General features: G+C 38.1%; 1 protein-coding gene across 10 annotated transcripts in view; it reads left to right on the top strand.

The window, feature by feature from the left end:
* The window catches only part of LOC129460740 (centrosomal protein of 76 kDa), a 269,467-nt gene that overhangs the window by 219,927 nt on the left and 36,947 nt on the right, over nt 1-12,593 (top strand). For 6 of the 10 annotated variants that reach the window (XM_055239056.2, XM_055239047.2, XM_063641292.1 and 3 more), the window contains 2 exons: nt 2,062-2,191; nt 9,224-9,265. In XM_055239056.2, coding sequence (XP_055095031.1) covers nt 2,062-2,191; nt 9,224-9,265 — 172 coding nt within the window. The remainder of the gene's footprint in view (nt 1-2,061; nt 2,192-9,223; nt 9,266-12,593) is intronic. The other 4 variants (XM_055239053.2, XM_063641323.1, XM_055239059.2 and 1 more) reach the window with 1 other exon arrangement.

Here is a 12,593-nt window from a genome sequence, read left to right as displayed (position 1 = left end):
GGAACATTGGTTTGTGTTTCTTCTGTTCCTTATTTCTTTTTTACCCGGCTCAATAGCCAGTGCTCACCAAAGCCTCTCAAAAGAGTGTACATAAAGTAACTAGAAAGTGAATAGTATTTCTCAGTTTGTATACAACTAAAGCATAATTAATGATCCTTTTTATAAATCTTTTTTAAAGAAGGCAAAGAGGGCCACCTGGGAGGTTTTGTATTTTTTTTTTTTTTTTTTTTTTGAGACAGAGTTTCACTTTGTCGCCCAGGCTGGAGTGCAGTGGTGCAATCTCGGCTCACTGCAAGCTCCGCCTCCTGGGTTCACGCCATTCTCCTGCCTCAGCCTCCCAAGTAGCTGGGACTACAAGCACCTGCCACCACGCCTGGCTAATTTTTTTGTATTTTCAGTAAAGATGGGGTTTCTTTTTCTTTTTTTTTTTTTGTGACAGAGTCTCGCTCTGTTGCCCAGGCTGGAGTGCAGTGGCGCGATCTCGACTCACTGCAAGCTCCACCTCCCAGGTTCACACCATTCTCCTGCCTCAGCCTCCCGAGTAGCTGGGGCTACAGGCGCCCGCCACCACACCCAGCTAATTTTTTTTGTATTTTTTTTTTTTTAGTAGAGACGGGGTTTCACCATGTTAGCCAGGATGGTCTCGATTTCCTGACCTCATGATCCACCCACCTCAGCCTCCCAAAGTGCTGGGATTACAGGCATGAGCCACCGCACCCAGCCAAGTTTTTTTTTCTGAGTTTTTTACTCTAAAGATGAAGCCCAGCTGTAAATTATATTCTTTTTGTTTTTGAGACAGAGTCTCACTGTGTCTCTGAGGCCAGAGTGGTCATGGTAGGATGGTAGGTCATGGTAGAATAGAAGGAGCATGGACCATGTGAACCTGGACTTGAACACTGGCTCCACAATTGAGCAGCCACATATCTCTGAGGCAGCTAATCAGCCTCCCGGAGTCTTTATTTCCTCAATTATAAAATGAAGATAATAACAATCTAAGAAGGTTATGGGGGGTTACTAAAAAATGTTAGTTTTAAAAACAGTAGAGCGGGATGTTCACAGCACTTTGGGAGGTGGCTCACACCTGTAATCCCCGCACTTTGGAAGGCCAGGATGGGAAGATTGCTTGGGCCCAGGAATTCAAAACCAGCCTGGGCAACATAGAGAGACCCTGTCTCTACAAAGAAATTAAAGAAAAAAAAATTAGCCATGTGCAGTGGCATATACTTGTTGTCCCAGCTACTCAGGAGGCTGAGGTAGAAGAATCACTTCAGCATAAGAGGTCAAGACCACAGTGAGCCACTGCACTCCAGCCTGGGTGACAGAGCAAGACCCTGTCTCAAAAACAAAAAAACAAAACAAAACAAAAACACAGAAAAAACAGCAGTAGTAATAGCCTACATTGCAACTGATTACCTATCGTGCTAGCATATAGGGAACATAATTATAACTGCTTAAAATTAGTTGAGCAAGCCAGGCTCAGTGGCATGTACCTGGAATCCCAACCACTTGGGAGGCTCAGGCAGAGGGACCCCTTGAGCTTAGACATTCAGAGGTGTAGTCAGGTGCAGTGACTCATGCCTGTAATCCCAGTACTTTGGGAGACTGAGGAGGGTAGATCACTTGAGATCAGGAGATCGAGACCAGCCTGACCAACTTGGTGAAACCCCATCTCTACTAAAAATACAAAAATTAGCCAGGCATGTTGGCACACGCCTGTAATCCCAGCTACTCGGGAGGCTGAGGCATGAGAATCGCTTGAACCCGGGAGGCAGAGGTTGCAGTGAGCTGAGATTGCACCACTGCACTCCAGCCTGGGCAACAGAGCGAGACCCCTTCTGTAAGCAATAAAATACAATTTGAGAATGTATAACCAAATCACTCTGATATCCAGTAATCTCCCTGTTGCTTTAGGAACCTTAATATTTAATGACTTGAAAGTAGTCTTTTATCAAGCAGTGTTTCAATCAATGAAATGTAATTTATAATACTGTACTGTATGACTAGACTTCAGTAAAAATTACTTAATTACTCAAGTCTTTAGCCATTTTCCTTACTTTCAAGGTCTCAGCCAGAAAACTGAAACCAACTCCACCACGGCCACGGAGCCTCCATGAAAGAATATTAGAAGAAATTAAAGCAGAAAGAAAGCTTCGGCCTGTCTCACCAGAGGAGATTAGACGTAGCAGATTAGGTGAGTCCACTGCTTCCTATACTCAGTCTAGAGTCATCCCCTGGGAAAAGGATCTTTATACACCCAGCCCCATGAAAGTAAAGAGTTCTCATTCCGTGTTCATTTCTCTGTATCTCACTTACTTGTTCTCCCTCTCACTCTCTCATATACATACCCCCTCACACTTACTTGAAATTTATAGGGTGGGAAATCCTTCTGCCTATCTAATATTGAACTATATGAGAACATCGTGCCATAATTGAAAGAGCTCTGCCAGTCTCTAGGCTGAGGTTTTAGGAAAGTCTCTTTACCTTTCTGAGCATCATTTTCTTCATTGGCAGAAGGGGGATAAAAATTCCTCTTAACCTACATTATGAGTTTTATGTAAGAATTAAATAGGATTATGGTAAAAATACTTTATAAATTGTATTGCATATATAAAGATAAGGTATTATATTTTAGAAATATAGATGATATATAGTTTTACCTTATGTTTCTTTATTATGGGTTTAAAGATACGGTATTATGTCATGAAAGCATGTTATTACCTGATATCACTTAACTTATTTCTAAACGGCCTTTATAGTTATTATTTTTTATTTTTTAGTGTATACTATAAGCACATATTGATTTTGATTTATAGAAAGGCCATATTATAAGATGTCTGTAAACATTTTTGTTTATACGACTGTCTTTCAGTTTGTAAGACTAAAAATGCCCAAAGAATCCAGAGAAACTGCCTTTAGGAAAACAGTCTATAGTGGTACCTTAACAGGAAAGGATCTAGTTCTGTGACCCTCACTCTGCTAGTTTTCTCCTCTGATCTCTTCTTCTGCCTTTTTCAGACTCTTGGACTTCAAAGTTTCTATCCTGGGTTCTGTTCTCCCTAAGCAACCATACCTTCTTCCATGGTTTTTGTTTCTGACTACCTTCCAGCTCACAGTCTACATTGCAGATCTCTAAAAATGCAGACTCATACGTCCAGCTGTCTTCTCATATCCTACAAGCAAGACAAACCCAACATGTCCACAAGTGAACTCATCCTGTCTCTCCCCAAACCATCGCATTTTGTTTTCCCAGTGTAGAAACCTTAACATAATCTTTGACTCTTACCCGATGGCCAACCCCTGTTGATTTTACTTCCTCTGGATCTTTTTAATCTTCTACTCTTCTCAGCCCAGCAGCCACTATACCAGCCGAAGCTGTCATCTGTCGCAGCAGCACTGACTGTTCTCCTGCTTCCAGTCTTGAACTCTTCCACCATTCCATATTGATTTTCCTTGTTTAATCCTGACCCTTCTGTTGGGTGACCTTCGTGATGACAGGGCCCATGTCTGTCTTGTTCGTTGTTGTGTCCCTAGTACAGCACTGGACTGTACAGAGTACTCTCATGGGTTGAAATAATTAAATGTACTTTCTGGTGACAAAGCTTCAGAGTGGATCACTTGAGCCCAGGAGATCAAGGCTGTAGTGAGCTGTGATTGCACCACTCCACTCTAGCCTGGGTGGCACCAAGATTCCATGGAAAGAAAGAAAGAAAGAAAAAGATCAGTTGACTGTATATGTGTGGGTTCATTTCTGGACTCTTTGTTCTGTTCCACTGTTGTTTGCCAGTACCATGCTGTTTTTGTTGCTGTAACTTTATAATATATTGTAAGATCAGAAGGTGTGATGTCTCCGGCTTTGTTATTCTTTCTCAAGATTGATTGGCTATTCATTGTGTTTTGTGGTTCCCTAGGAATTTTAGGATTATCTTCTATTTCTGTAAAAAATACCATTAGGGTTTTCATGGGGATTCTGTTGGATCTGTATATAGCTTTGGGTAGTATTCACATGTTAACAGTAAGTCTTTCAATTCATGAACATTATTCTTCCATTTGTTTCTGTCTTACAGTTTTTGTATATAAATCTTTTACCTCCTTAATTAAATTTACTCCTAGATATTTTATTCTTTTTGGTGCTGTTGTCAATGGGATTGTCTTTTTGTTGATAGTGTATTGAAAAAATTTTTATGGAGTTTTCTATCTATAAGATCATGTCATCTGCAAACAGGGACACTTTTATTACTTTCTTTCCAATTGGATGCCTTTTATTTCTTTTTTTGCCTAACTGCTCTGGCTAGAACTACCAGTACTGTGTTGAATATAGAAGTGGTCATCCTTGCCTTGTTCCTGATTTTGGAGGAAAATCTTTCAGTTTTCCCCTATTGAGTATGATGTTAGCTGTCAGCTTTCCATATGTGGCCTTATTATGTTGAGGTAATTTCCTTCTATTCCTAATTTGTTGAGTGTTTTTATTACGAAAAGGTGTTGAATTTTGTCACATGCTTTCTCTGCATTTGAAATAATCATGTGATTTTTATTCTTTATTCTGTTATGGTGGTGTATCATGTTAATTGATTTTCATGTGTTAAGCTGTCCTTGTATCCCAGGGATAAATCCCACTTGGTCATGATGTATGATCCTTTTATTGTGCTGATGGATTCAGTTTGCTAGTATTTTGTTCAGAATTTTGAATCTATATTCATTCAGGATTTTAGCCTGTAATTTTGGGGTTTTTGGCCTCGTAAAACAAAATTAGAAGTGTTCTCTCATCTTCAGTGTTTTGAAAGAGCTTGAGAGGGCTTGGCATTAATTCTTCTTTCAATATTTGGTAGAATTCACCAGTGAATCCACCTGGTCCTGAGCCTTTCTTTGTTGGGGAGCTTTTTGATGAGTGATTCAGTCTGTCATAGAAAGCCTTTGTCACATACATATTCTTCAGTTTCACTTTTTAAAATTATATTTAGTTGCTAATGGGAACCCTACTTTAGAATAATTAAATATCATTTTTATGTTAAGTATGTCTTTATTTTAACCTTGACAGTTGGTATTTCACAACCACCAGAATTGAGCTGTTACAGAAAGATACTGTTCTGTGAGAGTGTTACTTCTAGAATTCCGAGTTCAAATTGATATTAAACCCTAATTGTAAAGTAAGGGATTTTGGTCATTTTTTCTACAGAACTACATTGGTTCTTACTATACAGTTTTGCTTTGGGGAGTTCAGTTCTGATAATATTGGCAGAATTAACTTGAAGAAAAGTTTCCCTAAATATTTGTATCACTTTTCCCCTACATGTAATTGCAAGTAGGAGCTCACTGCAGCAATGGCAAAAATGTCTGAATGTTTAAAGATGAAAATGTTACCCATAATTACAACAGCCAGAGGCATCCACTGTGAATTTACTTGTGCATTACAAAGTGAGGATGAAAACTGTGTATATACAGTACTCTGTTCTCTGCATCTAATGTTTTATTTGGCATGACCATCTTCCTATGTCATTAAATATGACTCCAAATACGATTTATAAGGATGTAATCTCCTAACAGATGGCTAAATTGGGTTTTATTTACCTATTTTCCTGATTCACAAGCTTTTTCCATTTTTTCCTAGTAAGTCTGAAATTACTATTTTTGTACATCAGTCTTTGTTCATGTCTCTGATTATTTGTTTTCTTCTAAACATCTTAATTGCCATGATCCTCAATTTTTGTCCTCTTTTTGGTATAGAGATTGGAAAATATATAAATGTCATCTCCCAAGAAATAATTGCATCCCCTTCTTAACACAGTAGTCAGCCTTATTTCAAAAGATATATTCATGTGCTAGAGAAAAAAAGAGCAGAATAAGAAGATATTAGAGAAGATGGAAGAGTGCTTTGATAATATGTAATACTTTATTTGCTATACATAATTAGGAAAATCTAGAGTAGATAATATAGGAGTTTAGAAGTACAGTTTTTTGAATGGTGAGTGGAAGATTTTTTTTTTCTAGAAAACTTCTCCAAGATAAGTTCAAGGAAGATTATTCTTTTTTTTTTTTTTTTTTTTTGAGACGGAGTCTCGCTCTGTCTCCCAGGCTGGAGTGCAGTGGTGCGATCTTGGCTCACTGCAAGCTCCACCTCCTGGGTTGACACCATTCTCCTGCCTCAGCCTCCCGAGTAGCTGGGACTACAGGCGCCTGCCACCACGCCCGGCTAATTTTTTGTATTTTTTTTAGTAGAGACGGGGTTTCACCTTGTTAGCCAGGATGGTCTTGATCTCCTGACCTCATAATCCACCCGTCTCGGCCTCCCAAAGTGCTGGGATTACAGGCGTGAGCCACCGCACCTGACCCAAGGAAGATTATTCTTATCAACACAAAATCCCTAACCAATTTCCTATGAGATAACTAAAACACAGTAAAATGCCTGTTTAAAACATACATCCTAACTTCTATATTAGGATGAAAATACTTAAAATATTATTTCCCAGTCCTCAAACAGTATGATTGTTAAATAATAGTTGATTTGCCACATCTGACATGCATATCCCCTTTATTGACGTATGTATATCTAAAAACATCTACATATGATTCTGACATCTTGCTAATGTGTGTTTGGGATGTAAATCAGTACTTTTCCTTCACGTCATCTTTTTTTAATATTGAGCTTTTGGGTTGTAAATAAAAATTGTTCCTTTAAAACCAGCTGCTAAAATACACACTGAGACATATTTACATTCCATTAAATTGGGGTATTAGAAGTCTAGAGTCTGTCTCCCTGGAAAACAGCAACTGGAGAGACATTGTGCCTGATATGCCTGTACTTCCAAAGCTACTGCTGCTCTGCAGTGTGTCCGTCTCCAGCCACAAAGGCCCTCCCCACTGGGCATAATCCCCACCAGGACCTCAGGCTTCCAGAAATCAAAAGTCAGGAAGGCAAGGTTATCTTTGGTGACAACAAAGTTTCACCAAGGGGCCAACTTTGTGAAATGGGGTGACAAAAAAATTACAAGGAAAAATAATTAACATCTCAAATTATTCTACCCTGTTTATATGAAGAGGATTTAAAAGAATGGAAGAAAGGATATGACAAACGATATTCAGTGAGGCATTGCTTTGGCTTCAGCAGTTTTGGAGAATATGGGAAGTCCTGGTAGATGTAGTTTTTGGAATGGAAAACGAAGACTATGCTTTGTTGGAGAGGAAGGGAAGACTGGCCAATGGTTGTCTGAAGTCCTGTGCTTCAGTGCCTGATGTGCTGGTTTCTGAACAATCCTAGGAAGGCTGAGCCTGTGTCACAGGAAAGATGTTTTCTCTTTGATGCAAAGGTACTGGTATGAGCTTTGGACTGCAGTGAAAATAGATAATCCTCGCTGTCATGAATACCTAAAGTCATCACATCTCTGCAATAACCTTTTTAACAGCTTTATTGAGCTTTATGGCATTTATATGCCATAAAATTCACTCATTTAAAGTATACAATTTAGTGGTTATTACATGCATAAATTTTAAAAGCAGAGTGCTTCAACAGGAAATAATAATTTCATTTTTAAGAAATGATAGGCCGGGCACAGTGGCTCATGCCTGTAATCCCAGCACTTTGGGAGGCCAAGGCGGGCGGGTCACAAGGTCAGGAGTTCAAGACCATCCTGGCTAACATGGTGAAACCCAGTCTCTACTAAAAATACAAAAATTAGCTGGGCCTGGTGGCAGGCACCTGTAATCCCAGCTACTCAGGAGACTGAAGCAGGAGAATTGCTTGAACCTGGGAAGCAGAGGTTGCAGTGAGCCGAGATTGCACCACTGCAGCCACTGCACTCCAGCCTGGCAATAGGGTGAGACTCCGTCTCAAAAAAAAAAGAAAATAAATGATAATTACGGTAGTCTTCCTTTATCTGAGGGGGAGATATATTCCAAGACCCCAAGTGGATGCTTGAAACGATGGATAGTACCAAACTTTATATGTACCATGCTTTTTCCTTTACATGCATACCTATGCAAAAGTTTATTTTATAAAATAGGCTCAGTAAGAGATTCACAACAATTACTAATAATAAAATAGAAAAAGTAATATTCAGGAAACATGCAGTTTAAAACTTATGAATTGGCCGGGCATGGTGGCTTATGCCTGTAATCCCAACATTTTGGGAGGCCGAGGCATGTAGATCACCTGAGATCAGGAGTTCGAGACCAGCCTGGCCAATATGGCAAAACCCTGTCTCTACTAAAAATACAAAAGTTAGTCGGGCATGGTGGTGGGCACCTGTAATCCCAGCTACTCAGGAGGCTGAGGCACAAGAATTGCTTGAACCCGGGAGGCAGAGATTGTGGTGAGCTGAGATCACACCACTGCCCTCCAGCCTTGGCAACAGAGCGAGACTCCATTTCAAAATAAATAAATCTTATGAATTGTTTATTGCTGGGATTTTTCATTTGATATTTTTGGATCATGAGTAACTGAAACCATGGAAAGTGAAACTATGATAAGGAAGGACTACTATATTCAGTTTTTACTGTGTGTCAAGTACTATTCTAAGCACCTTTTTTACATGAAGTTATTTAATCTTTGCAACAATTCCATAAGATAGGATTATTCTCATTTTACAGATGAAGTAACTAAAGCACAGAGAGGTTAAGTAACTTGCCTGGGGTCACACTCCCAGTTAGTGGCAGAGCTGAGGTTCAAACTCAGGCAGTCTGGACTGTCCTTCAACTACTGTGTTATACGGCCTACAATAGATAGTTTATTGACACATAGTGGTGATGCTGCTGAACTAGCTGAACTGAGAATTTTTTATGAACTGTTTCACCTTTATTCTGAGAGCCAAATTTTCATCCTGACATAAATTATTGAAGGATAAATTTACTCTGAAATTTTAAAGAGTTGTATGTTCCCTAAAATCATGTTTTAAAACATGGCTTTTTAAAAAAATCTATATTTAAGTCAAACATCCTATTCTGTGATTCTTTAAAATGTTTGTATTTTTATCATGCTTTCATTTTTAACTTGTTTTTTAAAAAGTTACTTTTTCCTTTTATTGTTACTCCATTTGAAGTCTTAGTGATATAATTGAAACTAAGACTCTTGCATGGTTTTAATGTATTTCAGATTTTCATTCACTAGCTTCTGCCTTAGAGTCTGACATGTAGCCACTAAGGGTCTTCATTAATCCATTCCCTTTTTTGTCCTCCCTGTATATTCCTAACAGCTGAATTATTTTCTTTTTATTGTTTGTTTTCTTTTTTTCAGCAATGCGGCCACTTAGCATGTCTTACAGTTTTGACTTGTCAGGTAAAAAAAACAAAAACACTTTTACCCTGACGTGGGTTTTGTGGTTTCTGTGAAATACATTTCATTCGTCTGCTTGTTCAAACATGTTAAAAAAGAAAATTGAAAGGCTTCTTCTAAGCCGTGGTCAGTAAAATAAAACATTCTGCTTGTTTGAAAACAATATATGTAAAAAAGATACAAGACTACAGTAAATCTGTTTTCTCCTAAGCAATTTTGGAGGAACCATCACACCATACTCATGGTTCTAGAAGATGGTGCCCATCTTAATGGCGGCTGTGACTGCCCAGGCTCTTCTAGAGCAATGAGGTTAAAGCCTACAGCAGACCTTTGCCCTAAGAGAATAGAAAAAAACTTCGTAGAAACAAAATTCTGACACATCTACTTCCTGTTCTCTAAAGTATTCAGTTATTTAAGTAACTAAACTTAAAATGGTTATCTACTTCAGATGACAGCACCTCAGTTGATGGGCAAGAACTGTCTTTTGTATCTTTGTGCTCAGTGGATAGAGCCTAGTCATGAATGACTTTGAATGCTGATTAAGAGTATAAAAATACAGGCCGGGCACAGTGGCTCACGCCTGTAATCCCAGCACTTTGGGAGGCCAAGGCGGGCGGATCACGAGGTCAGGAGATCGAGACCATCCTGGCTAACACGGTGAAACCCCGTCTCTACTAAAAATACAAAAAAATTAGCCAGGCGTGGTGGCACACGCCTGTAGTCGCAGCTACTTGGGAGGCTGAGGCAGGAGAATTGCTTGAAGCCGGGAGGCGGAGGTTGCAGTGAGCCGAGATCGTGCCACTGAACTCCAGCCTGGACAACAGAGCGAGACTCAGTCTCAAAAAAAAAAAAAAAAAAAAAAGAGTATAAAAATACACGAGCATTGTAATGGCTTTGGTTGTAATATATATGTGCCTCAGATTTGTAGTACAGGTTTAGACCCTTCTGTTAAACAGAGATTAATAGTGAAATGACTAAATTTGATCTACAAAATCAACCCTTTTTAAATTAAAACTTTAAATATATATGAGTGAATTTTCTTTTATTTATTTATTTATTTTAGAAAATAGAGACAGGGTTTCACCATGTTGGCCAGGCTGCTCTCGAACTCCTGGGCTCAAGCAATTCACCAACCTTGGCCTCCCAAAGTGCTAGGAATACAGGCATAAGCCACCTCACCCAGCCAGGTGAATTTTCAAAACCAACTTAATCCCAGTAAAATATTTTGCAAGTTAGAGTTTTTAATTTTGGAAGCTACTGTTTTAAATATAAAATGAGATGAGATGTTGGCACAAATATTTTCTCTTGGAATTTTCTTTTAAATGCCATAGAATGCCTCTTAAGATACAAAGAATTGTTGGCATACCTGAGATACAAATTCATATTTAAAGAGTTCTAGTATATTCTGTATATGAATATTTACTGAGTATCTTCCAGCTACAAAGCTAGTTTCCAACTGTTTTTAAATCTTCTGCTTATTTGTGTAGGTCTCAGGAATGACTGTAATATTTTACAATCACTCACTTACTATTTTTGACTGACCACTGAAGAGCTTTTTCTGTTTTCTTTATTCTTTTGGAATTTTTATTTTTTCAGCCATTTGCAGAGTGACCTTGTAAAAAATTTAGTCTGGAAAATAAATGCAGAAACATAGTAATATATATGTCACTACTAATCCCCAAAAGTTGGCAATATACATTACAGATACTCTACCTTTTTTTTAGTATCTACAAGAGATGCTTCCATTAGTTGGACCGTAATAAGAAAGTGAGTGGTTGGCTGCCTAAACTCATTGACCATTGGCTAATCTAAATTAGGCACACATTGCTGATCTTGACAGTATGCATGCTCACACACCTCATCTATAGGTATGTTGTGTGTTCTGTGTTCTTGCAGCCTACACGATGGGTTCTGTTTGGAAAGAAAACTCTTGGTACTTAAATTTCTTAGTGTAAAAGGGTAGCAGAGAATTTTTATTTGGTTTCACTGCTTATCATTTGCTATAATTTATTTCATGTCTTCGTGTACTTTGTGATTGTCTAATGCTTCATTCTTGATTTCTTGTGCTGCTTTTATGTTTTTCATTGTTGCATTTTAACTATTAATTAAAATTTCCCAAATTATAAATAGAAAAGATCGATTCATTCTTCTAACTTAAATGCAAAGATTGGAGTGCATTTTCTGAGTTAGAAAATGAACAAACTAGTGAGAAACATTGTAAACATATAGTGTAGATGATAACTCTGAACTTAAGTACAAGATAATGAAGTATATTCTGCTGCTTAAGTATATCTTAGAAATATTAACTCTTAGTGAAAATCTTAATTTATTCAACATCACTTATGGTAAGTATAACTTATTTTTCCTATACAGATATTAAATATATAATTGATATGCCAGTCACATTTCCTCACACTAAATAAGGCAGCAGACACATGTATTTAATATCATGGGTATGCATTTTAGGTTCTAAACCTAAGGTATGTGATTTCTAAAGCCATATCTAAATATTTCACCTCTTAAATATTTTGCTTACATATAAATATCACCAGTTTTTTTTAAGAAATGCCATGTTAGGTACAAGAAATACAAAGCCTATCCAAGGGCTTTGCTTTTCTCATTTGATACTTTAAAGGAAAAATGATAATTTATTCATTTAAACAGAAAACTATAAGTAATCAAACTTCTTAAAAATATGTTTTCTGGGCACAGTGGCTCACGCCTATAATCTCAGCACTTTGGGAGGCTAAGGTGGGCGGTTTGCTTAAGCCCAGGAGTTTAAAATAAGACCAGCCTGGGCAACATGGCAAAACCCTGTCTCTACACACACACAAAAAAAAAATACAAAAAAATTAGCTAGGCGTGGTGGTGCACACCTGTAGTCCCACCTACATGGGAGGCTGAGGTAGGAGGATTGCCTGAGCCAGAGAGGTCAAGGCTGCAGTGAGCCATAATTGTGCCACTGCACTCCAACCTGGGCAACAGAATGAGACCCTGTCTCAAAAAAAAAAAATAATAATAATAATTCAATTAAGTCTTTTGCCAGACTGTGGTGTGAGATAAAATCACTCAAGTATTTAGATCATCTTGAAACCTGGCTGTCATATAACCCGTTTTTTATTAATTCAGTTTTTCTCAAAGTTTTGAATTTAGTACAGATGTTTTCTTTCAGTAGTCTCAGTCAATTAGCTAAAATAATAATGATCAATCTCATAGCACAGGGTTCAGGCAATTAGAGAGCTATTGGACAATTTCTCAAATCCCCTGCATTGAGAATGAACTGAACTCAAGGCAGCCACGGTCATTTGACAGTGCTCCCTAAAATTCAGTT

This window comes from Symphalangus syndactylus, chromosome 1 (assembly GCF_028878055.3).
Source record: "Symphalangus syndactylus isolate Jambi chromosome 1, NHGRI_mSymSyn1-v2.1_pri, whole genome shotgun sequence".
Classification (NCBI taxonomy): Eukaryota; Metazoa; Chordata; class Mammalia; order Primates; family Hylobatidae; genus Symphalangus; species Symphalangus syndactylus.
This window is presented reverse-complemented; position numbering and strand designations above follow the sequence as displayed.